Raw genomic sequence first — 18,866 nt, 5'->3', positions numbered from 1 at the left:
AATTTAGTAAAGTTAACTCGGTTCCAGAAAGTGTATAGTATTTAATGTTTAACCTTTCTCTCATGATCTTCTCCATTCAAGTGTCTGGGCTCACTGACACTGAGGCAGGTTTAAAACCAGTGCGTGGATTCCCCAGTGTATGGTGCTGGGAAATTGCAGAACTTTGTGCTCTGTCACCAACACTGGAGCAGATTTGGGAAATCCCTAGTAATTGTCTGTGCATTTGTGCACAAGTCCTGAAGTCCTGCACAGTTGGAAGGGCAGATATTCAGAGTTACATGTGGAACTAATGGCACTTTCTCAGAGGATTCAGGCCATAAAAATGGATAATGAGAAGCTTGGGGAAGGAGGTTGACTCTGGGTAGCATCCACAGGAGGGGAGAAAGGTAGAGAGGTTTGGATGGGGATTCCAAAACTTAGGAACTGGATAGCCCATCAGTTGCAGTTTAAAGGACACAGGAGAGCAGTTTTGGAGAGACCTAGAGTTAGCCGAAACAGGAGTGAATCCAACTGAACAAAGCTGCCCTCTAAATCTGGAAATATGGCATAATAACAGGAGGTTAAACGTTAAATGTGACAGTTTTTTAAAAATAAAAAATGAAAACCTTTGTTTTCTTTTTTTTTGCTGGCTTTCCATCCTTCTTATTCTCCTTTTGGTCAGTCTTCATTCGTGATGTGTGCAGCCACTTAAGAGATGTCTTGGCTACTCCCTAGTTCCTCTTGAAGGAATTAATCTTATCCACTACAAAACCTCTCCCTGAAGCTGCTCCACCTTCATACTTTGCTGCGTTACTGAGAGAAAGCATGCATCATTAATCAATGTTTAATGTTTAATATTTAGAAGCTTAAGTACTGGTCAGACAGTATCTGTGGAGGGAGAGGCAGTTAATGTTTCAAGTGGGTACCTTTCACCTGTTCAGCATTTTCTACTGATGCTTCCAAAATGTCTGTCTCGTGAATGAGATTATAAGGGTCATTGAGTAGGAGACAAACAAAATGCAACCAAATGAAGAGAGCAGTGAGATATGTTAACTCATGGCTGGTCAGTGTTTTCTTGAATGCTGCTTGGAGTCTGACGTCTGGACATGAATTTTTGGGTTGCAGGTCGGTGTTTGTGGAAGAGCTGGATATGCTGGTCCTCGCTGCTGACAATGGCAATATTTACCTCTGGGGCTTTGATGACTCTCTGTCCAGTATTCTCAAGATGATGCCCTCAAAAAGGACTCGAGAGCAGAATAGCACAAGGGTAAGAGAGAACAAGAGATGGGTTGACATCTCCAGGTAAGCAGGCACCCTGAGCAATCGTGAACTGAGTTCTGATCAGTGACTTACAATGCTGAAAATTCAAAGGCCAATTACATATTTTGAGAATGGGCTTGCATTGATTGGCCAGTGGGTGTTTGACGGGACTTTGCCTACCCAAGTAGGGTCATGTGATGGTTCAACAGTTAGTGCTATTGCCTCACTGCGCCAGGGATCTGGGTTCGATACTGACTTTGGGTGGGTTATGTGTAGAATTTGCATGTTCTCTGTGTCACCATGTGGGCTTCCTCTGGGTGCTCCATTTCTCCCCAGCATTGTAAAGACATGGTGGATGGTTAATTAGCTGCTGTAAATTATCCCTTAATGTAGGTTAATGACAAAAGAGTCAATAGAGAGTTGATTATCGTGTGTGAGGGAGAATAAATTCCAGGAGTACAGGGGAATAAGGAGAATGGAAGGGGACTAATGGGATTGCTTCCCTGGGAACTGGCATGGATCTTATGGACCAAAAGACCTCCTTCTGTGCTGTTATAAGTGTGATCACTTCATGCTCAAATTTCATTTGATGCTAATTAAGTGATTGGGTCATGTGCAGAACACCCTTCCATTTGAAGGAGTGCATTTTCAGTACTGAAGCTTTTAAGTATTAAGTATTAAATATTGATTAATGATGCATGCTTTCTGTCAGAGTAATGCAGCAAAGTTTGAAGATGGAGCAGCTTTGGGGAGAGATTTTGTCATGGGGAAGAATAATTGGTGAATGTCCTTCAAGTGGAAATAGGGATTAGACAAGAAACCTCAAGTGGCTGCACACATAATGAATGAAGGCATACAAAAAGAAGAACAAGGAGGGATAGAAAATCATAACAAGAAACCCACAGTGTAGTAACTTCTCTGGTTGCACTGTTCTTCTTGTAATGAAAGCTGAAGCCCAATGTCAGAATCTCCTTCCTTGTGAGCGGAGTACTAGATCTTCAGTGGGTCGGGCAATGCTTCTAAACTTATCCTCCATCCAGACTTACTGTGAAATGGAAGGGTAGCCAGTATGAATCCAGACCCCTGGTTTAGGCATACTGGGGAAAGAAGCACGGCTTGCCACTATGATTGGAAGGTGTGTGCTACTAGAAATTAGAGGGGAATATTTATTACACAGGACTTGGGTCTGAAACACAAAATCGAATCCACCTCGTGCAATTTCTTCCTGACTTTTTTCTAGAATTTTGAATACTTGTCCAAGCAAAGGGTTGACAGAGAATACAGTCCACTTGAAGAGGAGAATGGTTCGGTCACTAACCGTGTTTCAGGTAGAGAGGACACCTTTCTCAGTGATTTCATGTCTTTTTGCAGTAATGGGACCAGTAGTGTATAGAGTACTCTGGTTGTAGTCTAACAAGTATTAGCTGCAAAGTTTGACATACATCTTAAGCTTTTCAATGTAATTCTTCTAGAAATAACCACAATGCTTTGCTTAATTTACGCTTTTATTAACCTGTGCAGCTGCTTCGTTGACGTGTATCTGTGTCCCTCGATTCCTACTCAATATTATCTCCCAGAGCTGAGGCCTCTTTACAGTAAAATACTTTACCTAAAATACATTACTTTATGCTTAACTATGTTGCACATGATTTTCATTATTACATCCTTCTATTTTTTCAAAACATTGCTCAGTATTAGTTACATATTGCAGTTACATAATACATAATGCAATCTTAAAGTTGCCTACAGTTACCCTAACTCTAAGCCCTGGAATTTCCTTTATAAATTTATCCTAATCACTCTTTTCACTTTTAAGAAGCTCTTTGACCATTCTTCTTATCTCCTATCTTAATATATGCTATTATAGGCCTACTATGTCCATGCCAAGCATCAAGTATTTACATATATTAATCCCATTTACCAGTACTTGGTTTGTAGCCTTCTACGCCGTGATGATTCAAGTTCTCGTCTTGATACTTCTTAAATGTCAGAGTACCTGCCCCACCATCCTCTCAGGCAGTGTGTTCTAGATTCCAGCCACCCTCTGGGTAAAATTGTTCTTTCTCTGATCCTTTCTAAACCTCTTCCCCCTTACCCTAAACTGATGCACTGCTCTGGGAGAAGTTCCTCCTACCTAACGTATCTATGCCCCAAACATGACTTGTTATCAAATTTTATTTGATGATACCCTAAGAAAAACTTCAAGGTGTATAATTATACAAATGAACCCATTCAAATGCAGGTTATCATTTCTCTTGATTGTCAGAAAGAAAGCCATTTTGTCCTTCCTGGGGTGATTTGAGGAGAACAGTTTGATGTTGAACTTTTCTCTCTCTATCCTTGTTTCCTTGGAAAACAGTCTATGTCTTGTTCAATGGGTGAAGACCAACCATTAAACAGTTCTGGGAAGGATTCTCATTAGATTTAAGGGACATTCAGAGATGGCATTCGTCCAGAGAGATTAAGGGAGGATTGAGCTTTCTCATTTTCTTAGGCCGTCATTGGTACCATTATGGTGCTGAAAATGCTTGGGCACAAATCACACAGATGAAGCAACCTTATAATGAATCAACAATAATCCCTGTCCTTGGTGTCACATCACCATTGCCACAGTTCTACTTTTTCTCCTCTTCCCTCGAATTACACAAGGCTGGAGATCCTAGTTTTAAATTGTTCTGGTAGGTAATTTGATTATTAGAGTACTTACTAGTTGCCCCCAACCCCGTCACCTAATCAGTCATACACTTGCACGTTCCAGCAGGGAGTCACTGATTAGGAATCAGAACAGAAACCCAAGGTAATTGCTACTCCCACTTCTGAACTGAACTGCCCCATACACCACCCACCTCTCTGTCATGTTTTACAGGAACTTCTGTGGGAGATGGAGGAAAAGTAGTTACATGTCTGTTTGTCCCTCCTGATCTACTTTGATTTTTCTGATGCTACAGCTCACTGCTGCATGTGCACACACACACACACGTACACACACATGCACACACGTGTATGTGCACACACACACACGTGCACACACGTGCATGCACATAGGTACACAGATGCACACCAGCGCAAACGTGCACATGCAAACGTACACACACATACACGCATGCACAAATGCACATGTGCGTGCACACACTTGCATGCACACACACACACATGCACATGCACGCACATACACACCAACCAATAGAGCTGCTGCTTCACAGCTCTAGCAAACTAGATTTAATGCTGACCTTGGGTGCCGCCGATGGAATTTGCACATTCTGGACCATGTGGATTTCTTCCTGGTTCCCTACTGCTCCAGATTCCCTGCACATCCCAAACGTGTGGGTTGGTAGGTTAATTGTCCACTGTAAATTGCTCCAGTGTATAGGTCAGTGATAGAATCTGGGGGGGGGAAATTGATGAGACTGTGGGGAGAATAAAATAGGATTACTGTAGGATTAATGTAAATGAGCAGTTGATAGTCAGCACAAACTCAATGGGCTGAACGGCCTGTTTCTGTGCTGTACAACTCCATGACAATGGCACATACATACACACATTGTCTCCTCACATACCCATGCACTAAGCACACCAATACCTTCCGACACGTGCAAAGACACTAACTGCAGTCCTTTTCTGATGTAGGATTTGTCTGTAAGAAGGTGTTGTCTCATCACGTTCAGCCTGTGGGAGGAGTCGCCGTGGTTGGAAGAGATCGAGGCTACGACACTGACTACCTGGTGAGTTCACTCCTTTCAGCTCCTCTAACACAAGGCCTAGAAGGTCAACGCACATCAAGACCCTTCATGTACTGGACCTGAGGATCCCTGAACTTGACGAGTATTATTGGGGTAGGTGACGATGATGCTAGTAAGATGGTTCCTAATCATTTAGCTTCCCAGTAATTCAAAAGGTATTGACCTAACAACTTTGGATTTATAATCACCCAGATCAATGGAACCAAAATGTCTTCTCTCGGCTGATTGTGTGCGTCTGAAGGGAGTGAGGGCAATGTAATCTCAAGCAAACATGGACTTGGAACACAAGACTGTCCCTAGTCACAGGCAGTCAGCACCAAGGACAACAGCTATAACAAAATAGGAAAAAATTTATACTGAGGCACAGCCCAGATAACAGGACTGAGGCACATTGTTGAAGTTGAGGAGAAATCTTTATATTTATTTCATTTCTGCCCACCACTTGTGGTGGGGAATCCACAAAAAGACCTTGCGCTAGATTGGACCTGGCACAGAGATAGCTTCTCCAAAGGTTTCAGCCCAGTTGGTCCCACTGCAAGAACCAGCCCCCAAATTCAAGTTCCCACTGAGGGATCTCCTTAGGCAAGTTAGAACTTCGTCTGCAGGTCAGCGATGAGCAGGACAACTCATCGTTGCCCATATATTAGAACACTGTGCCAATCATGATGCCAATCCAAACTAATACCATCTGTCTCTGCATAGTCCGTATTCCTCCATTCCATGCCTATTCATATGACTGTCTAAATATCTCTTAAACAATGCCATCATATCTGTTTCCACTACTTCCCCTGAGAGTGTGTTCCAGGCACCCACCAGTCTCTGCGTAAGAAAAAACTTGCCTTGTAAACCTCCTTTAAACTTACGCTGTCTAACCTTAAAGCTATGCCCACTTGTATTTGATATTTCCACCCAGGGGAAAATTATGGACCATTGACACAACCATTGTGCTTGATTGAAGGGAATAAAATCTTCCATGTCTGAAATCAATGCACGTCCTTCAAAAATCTGTGATCTATTTAAACATGAATTTGCTCTGTAAATAATCACAGTAGTTTAGACACAGTATGGAGGAAACTATTTATCGATCCCATCTGTGGTTCCCTGAGAGAGTCCAATGGGACAGTATGGTGGCATTTTATCTTAACTCATGCCATACCTGACGTGTTTTGGTCTGATGGGACAGTATAGAGGAAGTACCACTAGATTTCAGAGTCACATGTAAAAGCAAAATTGTTAGTTTGTCTTGCAGATGTGACTGTTTACTACCTTTGCCTTTATGCTGCTGTCTGATGTTTGACAGATCTCTGGTGGTTGGGACAGGCAATTATGTGTGTGGGATCTGCAAGCAGGTGTGCTGTACAGCACATTCTCCAACACTGCGCGAGGTGAGGGTGGCAATATACCAGAACTGGCCTGTGATGGTGCCATTTTAGATCTTGCCTACAGCACAAAGCGGTGAGTTGTGGTCAGCATAAAAATTATTCTCATAAATCTATGTGAATCCACAGTTAATTTTCTAAACAGCTGCCCTCAAGGATTCCCACTGTACACAGTTAACCAATGTGGTTATACACTTGGCTATGCAAGAACATGGCACAAACACACTAACAAATATTCTCAAAGAATTCAATCACCCATAAAGGCAGAAATTAAACTGTGGGTGCATCAAACAATTAGGAAGGCAAATGATATGTTGTTTTATTGGAAAGTGCTTAGAAAACAAGAGTAAGGAAATCTTTCTGCAATTGTGAAAATAAAAAAAGAAACTGCAAATGCAGGAAATTTCAAATAAGAAAATAAAATGCTGGAAATACTCAGCAGGTCAGGCCGCGTCTTTTGCAAGAGAAACAGTTAATGTTTCAGCCTGACTTGCTGACTATTTCCAGCATTTTCTGTTTTATTTCTGCAATTGTATTGGGCTTTGGCAAAGCTTCTCGGGAAGATTTTTTTGTTTATCTGTCACAGGACGTGAATGTCACTGGCAAGGTAGTGTTAATCTTTCATGCCCTTGAACTGAGGAAGTAGCTGAGAGTAACCATAGATGGTAGCTCTTGTGTCACCTACAGGTTATAGTGGGTAAAGACAACAGATTTCTCTCCCTGAAGGACACTAGTGAAGCAGATGTGTTTTTACAATAATCTGGTCGTCTCATGGTTACAGGGACTAGCTTTTGTTTTAATTCTTGATTGTACTTAATTGTTTGAATTTAAATGACCAAACTGCTATTGGTGGGATGCAAACTCAGGTCTCCTTTCTTTTACAATATTTTTATTAAATCCATGAAAAGAAATACAGAGTGCATGCATCAAGAAAGAGAGTAAAAATACTACTAAATATGCTGTGTTAAATCATACTTAAGATCACAATACTCTAAATTAATAATCACATGTAATAGTTAATAAAGGAAAACAAATTGAAATATTTTATAAAAAATATCTACTCCCACTACCAAAAACCGAAGCTGTTTGATGGAAAAAACAAGGAAAAACCCTTAAAACATAACAATGTCAGCCAATATCTGCATTTTAGTCAGCAAATCAGAGATTTTGAAAATAATTCAAAAAAAAGTCCCCACAAGGTATGAAAGTCTAAGTTAGATTCAAAAACTGAACAACGGATCTTCTCTAGATTCAGGTGTGACGTAACATCCCATAACCATTGAGCATGAGTAGGCAGAGTAACTTCCTTCCATTTAAGCAATACAGCTCTCCTGGCTATAAGAGAAATAAAAGCCAGAATGTGGAAATCAGAAGCCTTCAAAGTTATATCTTTTTCTCCAACGATCCCAAATAATGCAGTCAAAGGATTAAGTTTAAAATTTATTTTGAAAAGTACAGAAAAAGTTTTAAAGACCTCTGTCCAATATTTTTAAGACTCTGACACGTCCAGAACATGTGAATTAGAGAAGCCACTCCGTTAAGGTCTCCTGATCAATGGTCCAGAACACTGGCATCCAGCCCAGAGACTTAACTGTTGCACCACAGCACTCTTGGGAGAAATCTTGATGCTCATACCTTAGGAATAATGTACATAGCAGTGATACAATAATAATTTACTAGATTACTTCTTAGAATGAGGGAATTATCCTTAAGAAGCGTGATTTAGGGAAGTTGGGCATCTTCTTAGTGGAGTTTAGGTGAGTGAGCAGTGATCTTGATGAAACAAATGTGACTCTGAGAGAGCCTGGATATTGGGAACTGAGAGACTGTTTACTAACTAGAAATAGGGGCTGTAGTCTCAGGAAAATGGACTGGTTATTTAAGATTTTCTCTTTCAAGTTCTTTATCCCAGGGGCTGTGTATGCTCAGTGCTTCAGTATATTCGAGACTAAGGTCAATTTATCTTTGGGATCTTAAAAAAGTCAAGGATTTCAGGGTTTGGAGACCAGGGATGGATATTAGGGAATTGGGGAGTTGATGGGGATACAAGAGGAAAAGTGGGATTAATGGAGAAATTATTCTTGGTGGTCAGCATGGACATGATGGGCTGAAGGGCCTGTTTCTGTGCGGTATGACTCTATAAGTGTAAGGCTTGCCATGTTATTAAATCGAGGCCTGAGAGGTGTGCATAATCTACTCATGCCCCTATTGCCTATCACCTTACATTTCTCTAAAAGTAATAACGTTCATAAAAAAATGGGACCTCTGTTTTGAGTCACCTCCTTTCAAAACATCCCAATCACCACCTCATTCAGGTCGTGATCCCAAACCCTTTTCCTAGGATTTATCCATTTCCTTCCCCCATCCTTTATCCTTCTCTCCATCCCATGCTCCCAAAGGGTAGTATGAAGGTTAGGGACAGACACCTTGGAAATTAACCTTTGACAGACTCAGTGACCGGAGGTATAGAAACAACTAAACTTGGGCAAAAAAATTAAAAATTGCAGGCATCTAAACTGCCATAAAAGCAATCTGAAACCAGAAACCTGTCTATTGTCTGGCCATTGCTTAAATCCCAGAGTATACACAGTAGTAAATATTCATCTGGTTGCTAGGGATTCCAAGTCGCAGGTTGTGTTATTAGCAAACAAATGATTAACAGGTAATGGGATTCACATGACATACTCCAATAAATGGGCAAAGCCTGTCAAAAAGTGATAAAGGATTTAGTGCAAGCAATTTCACTGTGCATACACAACAAAATTGGTTTGGAAAAAAAACTCTAAAGTTTAACACTGAGCAGTCTTTTTATTCTTTACTCCCTGTGCCAGACTCCCAGCTCAGACACTGCACTGGCTGAAGCCTTTCCAAATGCAGTTTCATTACTAGACTTTCCTTGTCAAGTTGCCCTATCTCCCCAGTTCCCTCACTGGTCACTCAGCATCAATTTTCATGGACTATGGTTGTCCAAATGGATAATTTCACCCCCTTCGCCACTATTTATACAATAAATAAGTGAAAATATTCAGAGAAAATTAAAATAACAGATCTTAAGACCGCTCAATTATAAATTGCTTAATCTTTAATTCTTGGAGATCGCAGGACATTTCTCTTCATCCTTGCTGTCAACCCTGTCAAACACCCCCATACATTTAATTTGTCTCACAATTTATCTGAAACTGAGCAGTAATTTCCTTCAGTTAAACATTAGGAGGTCGGGAAACATTGATTTTAGCCCCTGTTCCTTGGCCATCAACCCCATCCATCTCCACTGTCCGTGGCTGAACTGGCTGATTGCAGACTTGAGTTCCTGCTTCACATTAAACTGGTTTTCCAGTCCCACATCTTCTCCTACACTAAGAGTACTTGCTTTTTCTCCATTGTCACCTGGGCCCACCCATCTCCAACCACCTCCAGATCAAATCTACACTTGCCTCTAGACTTCCCTTTTCCTTTGCCCACTTGGATAAATATAAGTTGTTCTTTAAACCAAACCTGGATCTTCAGCTGCCCTTCTGCAGTGAGAAGCCTTGAGCAGCTTTTCATTGTGGATCATTCATATACAATTGCCTCCTGCATGTTGCACGTTCCTTAGAGTTATGACAGCAGAGACTTTCATCAGATCAGCCAAGGTTTGGAATGGTGCTGGAATCTGAAACTGAATTGCCATTAGAATAAACTTCCGCACTGCAAGGTCCATTGGGCTTGTGTGTTGCTAGTTCAAGTATAGATTATGAAGACACATTACACATGTCGGCACCATAGTGGTAATGCATGTCAACCAGTAATGTAGATCCCTAGACAGTGCCTTGCCAAGGGATTTTGGGATTTTAAATTCAGATTTTACAAACCTTTGAGTAAATAAATGGGTTCAGTAAAAGCGACCACAAAGCTGTCAGGATTTGGTTCACTAGTATAAAATAAAAACAGAAAAAGCTCAAGATACTCAGCAAGTCGGATGGCATCGACGAAGAGTGAAGCAGAGCTGGCCTTTCGTCAGATCTTCAGCATCTGCAGTTTTGTGCTTTCAAAACGGTTCACGAACCCACTGTAGGGAAAAATCTTATTATTCTTACCTAGTCTGGCCTACCCATGATCTCAGTCTAACATCAAGATGAGCAATTCTAAACCACCCTCTGGAGTGGCTTGGCATGTCTCTCCCTTGTATCACAGCACTGTGAGGACATCTTCATTGCTGGGACTGCAGCAGGGGTGGCCAAACGCCTTTACCGTATCAAGGACAACTGGGCGTGTGCATTAATTGCCAGCATTACAAAAGATCACACACTCCAAGAATTGATTAAAGTAAATTTCACACCAATTGTGAAAAACAATTATTAGCAATTTATGTATTAAGCTTCAAATTTATTAACCTGCCTAATTTCCTATTCATACTTCCTTACAGTATAGAAATGTCCCATTCAGCCCATCAAATCTATGCCAGCTCACAGAGAAATCCCATTTCCCCACTAATTTTCCCTGTAACCTATTCTCAGTTCTATCAACCCACCTACAAGGGACCATTTACAGCAGCCAACGAATGGTATGCAAGACAAGTTTTTCACTGTACCTCAGTACAAGTGACAATAATAAACCAATACCAATTAACCTACCAACCCATAGATCTTTGACATGTGGGAGGAAACTAGAGGATCTGGAGAAAATCCACACGGTCACAGAGAGAGGGTGCAAACTCCACACATACAGCACCCAATGTCAGGATTGAACCTGGGTCACCGGAGGTGTGAGGTAGTGGCTCCACTAGCAGCACCAGTGTACTACCAATAGGTTGGGGCTTCTGAGTTCAATGATTTTTTTCCACCAAATAATTTATACCAAAGGGTCCCTCGCAAAGTAACCTGATTTATCTTTGTTTGTTATTGATTGTTGGTTTGATTGATAGTGATGGGTAAAGTACATGTTAGCTGTTGAAAACAGGATTCATCCAGAACCCCTTACTGTTGGTTAGGAATGAGTTTGCCTATTCTTCAAGCGATGGGATGGTCTACATTCGCCACTTCAGCCCCATTGCAAGTGAGATGAAGCTGGTGAGCATTCTGCAAGGTCACGAGGCCGACATCACTTCCATCTTGTGGCATTCCCTCTTAAATAAATGGCTCAGTGGTTCAGAGGATGGGACCATCCGGATCTGGGTAAGTGCATCACAAGGAACAGTGGTATGCCAGAACCAGTTGAAGAAACTGGGTTGGTGGAGACGAAAGTGGAGTGTCAAGTCAAGTCAAGTCGAGTTTGGTGTCATGTACACAAGCACCATGAGGTACAGGTACAATGAAAAACTTGCTTGCAGTAGTGTCACAGGCACGTGGTTTCAGACAACACACAAAAGTTAGTTTATACATAAATTATACAAGGCAGTGAAGAGAAAAAAAGACTGCAAAATAAGACTTAGTGCAAAAAAAAACAATCAGAGACAAGTCCACAGTCGTGCAAGAGGTGGTATGCAGTGTTCTGTTGCTGAGGCAGAAGATTGCATTTGTAGGTAAGCCTTCACTCAGTGCAATATGAAACATTTTACAGACAATATGTACTGTATGTTAGAAAAATAATTATCATTCTATAGAGAAAACATATAACCAATTTGCACACAGTTAGGTCCCACAAACACTATACAGATAATTACACAAGATTATCTGTTGTAGTAATATGACTTCATGGATAAATACAACAGAAGGAGGACTCCACTGCTATTTGCAAACTACATTACTTTTATATCCACCTCATCCAAGCGATTCTGATAGTGTAACATTCCCTCAGTACTGCAGTGAAATGTCAGACAGGATTACGCCCTGGAATAAAGGTCAAAACCACAATCTTCTGACCCAGGCTTGACACATGGGAATGAGCAGATATGTACAATACATTGCTATTCAATATATAGGCATTATATGGGCAAACTACTGTGGGCTGCCAAGGAAGTGCAGGTCTAGAACATAGAACACTACAGCACTGAAACTGACCCTTCGACCCACAATGTTGTGCCAAACTAATTGAGCTAATGATCCCCACACGTGGTCCGTATCCCACCATTATCTGCATATTCATGTGCCTATCAAAGAGCCTTTTAAATGCCTCTATCGTATCTGCCTCCACCACCACGCCTGACAGTGGATTCCAGGCACCCATCGCATTTTACACATCACCCTCTGTGTAAAAAAAAAACTTGCCCCACACATCACCTTTAAACTTCTGCCTTCTCACCTTAATTGCATGCCTTCTAGTATTAGACATTTTGACCCTGGGTAAAAGATACCAGCCTTCTATCTATGACTCTCATAATTTTAGAAACTTCTATCAGGCCTCCCTTCAGCTTCCACCGCTCCAGAGCAAACAACCCCAGTTTGTCCAACCTCTCCTTGTAGCAATGCACTCTAATCCAGGCAGCACCCTGGTAAACCTTTTCTGCACCCTCTACTGAACTGCAATAACATTATAAGCACCCCATGCAGCAGTTAAAGAATACTGAGTGTTTCCCAACATTGATCTCACTGTTTATTTGTAACAGAGTGAAGATGGAACACAATGTATGCAGATCCTGGTCACGCAAGAGGCGGTTAATTGTCTTTGCATTGATCAGGTCAATGGTTGTATTATAGCTGGGATTCAGGAAAACATGAGGTGAGTCTTGACAACGAGAGGATGGATGGACTGATGGGGGTTGGTGAGGATGGTAGCTGCCTGGCATGGAAAATTAGAGTGTGAACATCTAATAGGTATTGCGAATGTTTGGCTGCTATTTTTAATGTATTCTAACAAAATAGTTGATGTGATTATGAAGTGTGGGTATTTTTGCTAAAGTCAAGCAGCAGAGGGAGATATTGCAGGAGGTTTTCCAAATTCTGCTCATCTCAAGCTACCTATTCTTTCTCCACCTGCAAATTTCTGATGGTTAATTTTTGTGACTTTTTTTCTGATTTGAGCTGGTCTTTTTTACCCACTACAATCAGGTGAGAAATGGTTAATTCTCAGATGCACAAAAGCATAAAGTAATGTACATCCTCCATATGTTCATATTGGAAACATTGGCTCTTGATCTGATGATGTTTAACATTCTCATCATTGATTTCAAATTTCTTCCATTGTCTCATCCCTCCCTCCTTCCAGAGCTATAGTCCTTTGACGATGTTGCTCCAAATCTAGCTGGTGACATGCTTCTGATTTTCGTCCCTCCTCCATTAGTGGCTGTTCCTCCATCTGGGACGCAAAAATTTTGTTTTGGCAAGGCCAGCACTTAATGCTCTAGAGAACTATAGGTCAAGGTCTGTAGTCACATACAGGCCAGACCAGGTAAAGATGAGAGGCATTGGTGAATCAGATGGGTTTTTACAGTAGTTTCATAGTCAAACTTTTTAAGTCTTTTTTTTAACTTCCACATTATTAACTGAATATAAGTTCTATTTGGTGCAGTGGTTAGCTTACTAGTTCAGTCACCTAAACACTGCACTGCCAACACATCCTTGCAAAAGTAAAGACGCACATCAAAGACCTCCTCTTGTGGATTTGAAGCAAGCTTATTGAAAGCTATCCTTTTGATTTACTTGAGGTTTCTCCTCCACTCTGTTTAATTAACTTTCTTAAATATTTCCTCAGTGTTTATGACCCCGAAACATTTATACAAGTGCAGAGAAATATTGGACACACTGATTCAATCCGTTCCATCATCCACATCCCTGAAAGAACCCAGGTAACTCGGCTCCTTCTGCACCAATACTATGACTCCTTTCCTTCTGGGGCATTTTCTGCTCATCAATAGGGCATATTAGTGTTGGGAATTTCTGTCTGAGGCATCTGGCACCTTCAGGTCAGCTGCAATAGGGGTTGGACAAAGATTATTAAACTTCCTCCACAAGGTTTAATCAAACATTCCTGGGAGTAATACTATAGTGAATTGTAATAACTGTTCAAAATAAAGGAGAGAACTAAATTAGGAAGGCATACAGGACACTAGCCTTCATTAGTCAAGGCATTGAATAAAAAAAGCAATATTATGCTCAAATTTTATAAAACTTTGGTTCGACCTCAACTGGAGTACCACATGCAATTCTGAGCACCACATGATAGGAAAGATGTGATAGTACTAGAGAGAGTATAGAGGAGATTCACCAGGCTGTTGCCTGGGATGAAGTGTTTCCTTCATGAAGAGAGTTTGGAGAGGCTGGGTCTGTTCTCCCTGCAGCAGAGGAGGTTAAGAGGGGAGATGATTGAGATATATAAGATTAAGAGGGATATAGAAAGAGTAGACTGCAGAAAACTTTTCCCCATTAGATAAACCTGGAAGACAGATTTAGTATAAGGGGAAAGAGATCAGAGGGGATATGGGGGGAGAATGGCGGAAGCAGGGTAATTGACAGCATTTAAGAAGTCTTTAGATGAGCATTTGAATCGCTGAGGCCTAGGAGAGTATGGGCCTAGTGCTGGGAGATGGGATTAGTGCGGATGGGTGCACACTGGTCGGCGTGGATGTGGTGGGCCAAATGGCCTGTTTCCATGCTGTACATCTCTGACTCTGAATCAGCTAACGACGGCAAATCAGCTAACGTTGGTGGAGGGCAAACCTGTAGAGACAGTAACCCAAAGCGTAATAGATTGTTATTTTAAAGAACATAGGTTAGTAAATGACTGCCATTGCAGATTTCTTAATGGCAATTCCTATCCAGCTTTGATTAATGCACAGTGTTGGTGAAGAGTGTGTTGTTGATATTGTGTATGTTGCCTTTCAGAAGTATCACCAAATACCTACACTTAGGAAACTGAAACCCATTAGAATTGAAGAGACACTCTCAGTGCGGATACAGAAAGGGCTGGAAGATGAACAGAAAAGAATAATGTCAAATTGTTTATTACATTTTTAAAAAGCCTTCAGAAGTAGGCTAAGACTACTGTTATTCAATAAATATTAAAAGCCTGACTTTTTTTTAAAGTTTCAGATGACATAGGATTTGTAAATGCATTGAACAATGAATAGACTTTGGAAGCCGTAAAAGGACTAATGATATGGTTTTCAAAACCTTATACATTGGAAGAAAATTTTAAGGAATTTAAAATAGGGGGATATGTGGGAGGAAGGGGTTAGGCGTAGTTTAAAGGTTGGCACAACATGGTGGGCCGAAGGGCCTGTGTTGTGCTGTATTATTCTATGGAAAATGATAGGAAATGGAATATAAACTAAATGGCTCGATTTTAGAGGTGGTGTATGATTAGAAAGATATAGATATTTTTAGGTGTCAAAAGTTGATGAAGATCTTAATAGAGGTATGAAGTCCTTGGTATTATAAACAGAGGCATAGAATACAAAAGCACCCATGTTATGCTGGAACAGTTAGGCTAGAACCGGAATACTGTGGGAAGCTCCAGGTACCATGCATTCAGAAAGACATTAAGGCTAAGGAGATTTACCAGAATGGCACAAGTGATGTGCAACTTCAGCTGTAAGGTTAATTTAATAGAGTTTTCCCAATTATGAGTGGTTTTGACAGGAGGTTGGTTTGTAAAATATGATGTTCAGTGGTGGGAGAATCAATAGCCATTGGACAGAGTTAACATGGTTGGTACAAAGTTAGAGGGACGAGCAACTTGTTATGATCTGGAATACATTGCCCGAAAATACGTTGGTACCAAATTCGAATATAACTTTGGACATATAATTGGACAGAATATCATTGCAGGGCAATTATGGAAAAAAAAGGGACTGGGTCTAATTTTGAAAATACATTCCATGAGTCAGTATCTTAGAAGGCGATGCGTCCCAGATTATAACATCTGTTGTGTAAAAAAAAAACTCAATTTCTCTCTTCTATTAGTAATTAGCATAAATTTGACGCATTTAATTATTGACCCAGTTGCCATTTATTCCAATTCACTCCATCAAAATGGTTTGTAATTTTCAGCACCTCTAGGAAATCTCCATTCTAATTGACTTTTATCCAGCATTGTGCTCATTTTTCAGTACATTACTGCATCCTGGGATCACACACTGCGTGTCTGGAATGCTTACGTCAAGTTAACTCCCAAAACCAAAGAAATGAGGGAAAATGCAAGAAGTACAACGCGTTGAGAGGAAATATCAGCAGGGCTTCAAGTTCCTTGGTGGTGATTTCACTCTGAAATTAGTTTAACTTATTCCAAATCCAGTGAAACGTGAAACTGTTTATCACCAGTTAACTATTTAGTTACATTATTGCCATGACGAGTAGCACAGAATGTGACTGGATATTCTGTGGTGAATGGTTCACCTCCTGATTCCCCAACTCCTCTGTACCTCCTAGAAGACACAAGTCAGATGTCTGATGGAATGCTTGCCACTTGCCCGGATGGTTCAACTGCAACAGAGTCCAACACCACCCAAGACAAGGCAGCTTGCCATTCACTACCTTAGACAACCATTTTCTCTTCCAGTGACGCACCATTTTTGGCAAGTTTATTATATAATGGATACAATGCACCAAACTACTAATGATTCATGAACACTATCATCTACTGGGTCAAGTGCAAAAGGAATATAGAAATACCAACCTGTTCCAAGCTGCCCTTCAATTCACACACCATTCTGATTTGGACACAACTCTCCGTTAATTCATCAACACATCGGAAGCCTTAACCAATAGCATTGTAAGAGTAATTTCGTCGAATTGACTGTGATAGTCAAGGAAGCTACTCATCTTCATTTTCTTGAAGGCTATTCTTGTCAGTGATAACCACATTTCAAGAAAAAATATTAAAATTGTAGAAAAAAATCCCTCTGCCTGAACTGTAGACCGTGACTGAGATGAAAAGAGTAAAAAGGATATTTCATACTTTCGGGATGGTATCATTGCTTCTATTTATTGGCTGGTATATATTCTGTTGATCTCATTTGCACTGGACGATGTTTCACCCTCTCTGTCCCTTGCTACTGTTAGTTCCAAAATCTGTCCAAACTAGTAGCAGTAATGTTAGATATCCAATCCGACAACATACAGAAAAATGACAGCAAATGTGCATTAAACTAATTGTTATTACCAAAACCTTACATTAAGCAGACACCCACCCCTGCTGCAGTCCCACCACTGCCAAGAAAGCGGACTCTTTGACTGTCAGTGGTATAAGTTCTGAGGGCTGTGTCCATTTGGGATGAGACAGGAAGTCAGAAAAATTGATCTGCAGCACATTCAGCAAATGCCACATGCATTACTGCTGATACTGCTGATTAAATCCAGACCACCTTGATATAGCTTGAAGTTGCTGTGTACATTAGGTGATTTTGGTTTATGATTGTTGTCACGTGCACCAAAATATAGTGAAAAGTTTTTGCTTGCATGCCATCCAGACAGATCATGCCATACATAAGTACATCAAGGTAGTAAAAAGAACAACAGAATGCAGAATATCATGTTGCAGTTACAGAGAAAGTGCAATGCAGGTAGACAAATAAAGTGCAAGGATCACGACGAGTTAGATTGAGAGATCAAGAGTTCATCTTTTAATGTATGAGAGGTCCATTCAAGAGTCTGGTGACAGTGGGATAGGAGCTGTCCTTGAGTCTGCTGGAATGCCCTTAAGTTTTTGTACCTTCTGCCCGATGTGAGAGGTGAGAAGAGAGAATTACCGGTGTGAAAGGGGTCCTTGATTATGTTGGCTACTTTCCCTAGACAGCGGGAAGTGTAGGCAGAGTTAATGGAGGAAAGGCTGGTTTGCATGGTGGATTGGGCTGTGTTCACAACTCTGCAATTCTTTGCAGTCTTGGACAGAGCAGTTGCCATACCAACCATCACACCAAGCTGTGATGCATCCAGATACGATGCTTTCTATGGTGCATCTGTAAAAATTGGTAAGAGTCAATGGGGATGTAGACGATGTTCCTTTATGCAATTGAAAAAGCAGTGTGTGTGAGCTGACAGACATAATCCCCACTAAGAACACAGATTGAACAAGGAATTGCAGAGTTGTGAACACGGCCAAGTCCATCACGCAAACCAGCCTCCCCTCCATTAACTCTGTCTAGCTGAGTGTTTTGATCTCACGCAGATTGGAATCTGGAATGCGCTGCCTGAGGAGGTGATGGTAGCAGCTACTCTCATAACATTTAATAAGGATCTGGACAAGCACTTGAATCACCAACGCATAAAAGGCTATAGACCCAATGTGGGTAAATGGGACTAGTAAAGATAAATACGTTGGACGTGATGGGCCATTGTACTTATCTGCTGTAATGTGTGCTGTATGACTCTGTGATTCCCCCACCAGTCAAAGTTGAAATTAAGTTTCAGAAGTGTTTTGATACAGGAAACATTAAGGTGTTCTCATCACTCTTCATTATCTCATAGCATGAAACCCTGATATGTTATTCAGAATGCAAAAACAACCACTGATGCCACAGTTTGTGAAGCAGCCTTGCTGACAGCTTTAATAATAAATTTGTTCTCTCCACTGTGTCTGGTTAGACAAGGTTAAGGTGGGTTGGGGGGCTGGAGGGAGGAGAATGGTGGGTATGAAACCTTATCTTGGTTCCTGG

At 41.0% G+C, this 18,866-nt stretch overlaps 1 protein-coding gene across 1 annotated transcript in view; it reads left to right on the top strand.

Moving 5' to 3' along the window:
• Positions 1–16,812, top strand: part of LOC127569629 (uncharacterized) — a 38,321-nt gene extending 21,509 nt beyond the window's left edge. The window contains exons 10-17 of the mRNA XM_052014431.1: positions 1,105–1,246; positions 2,480–2,567; positions 4,867–4,961; positions 6,280–6,434; positions 11,328–11,511; positions 12,882–12,994; positions 13,967–14,060; positions 16,323–16,812. Coding sequence (XP_051870391.1) covers positions 1,105–1,246; positions 2,480–2,567; positions 4,867–4,961; positions 6,280–6,434; positions 11,328–11,511; positions 12,882–12,994; positions 13,967–14,060; positions 16,323–16,430 — 979 coding nt within the window. The 3' untranslated portion in view covers positions 16,431–16,812. The remainder of the gene's footprint in view (positions 1–1,104; positions 1,247–2,479; positions 2,568–4,866; positions 4,962–6,279; positions 6,435–11,327; positions 11,512–12,881; positions 12,995–13,966; positions 14,061–16,322) is intronic.
• The last annotated feature ends 2,054 nt before the right edge of the window (positions 16,813–18,866 follow it).

This window comes from Pristis pectinata, chromosome 4, assembly GCF_009764475.1.
Source record: "Pristis pectinata isolate sPriPec2 chromosome 4, sPriPec2.1.pri, whole genome shotgun sequence".
In the NCBI taxonomy this organism is placed as follows: Eukaryota; Metazoa; Chordata; class Chondrichthyes; order Rhinopristiformes; family Pristidae; genus Pristis; species Pristis pectinata.
This window is presented reverse-complemented; position numbering and strand designations above follow the sequence as displayed.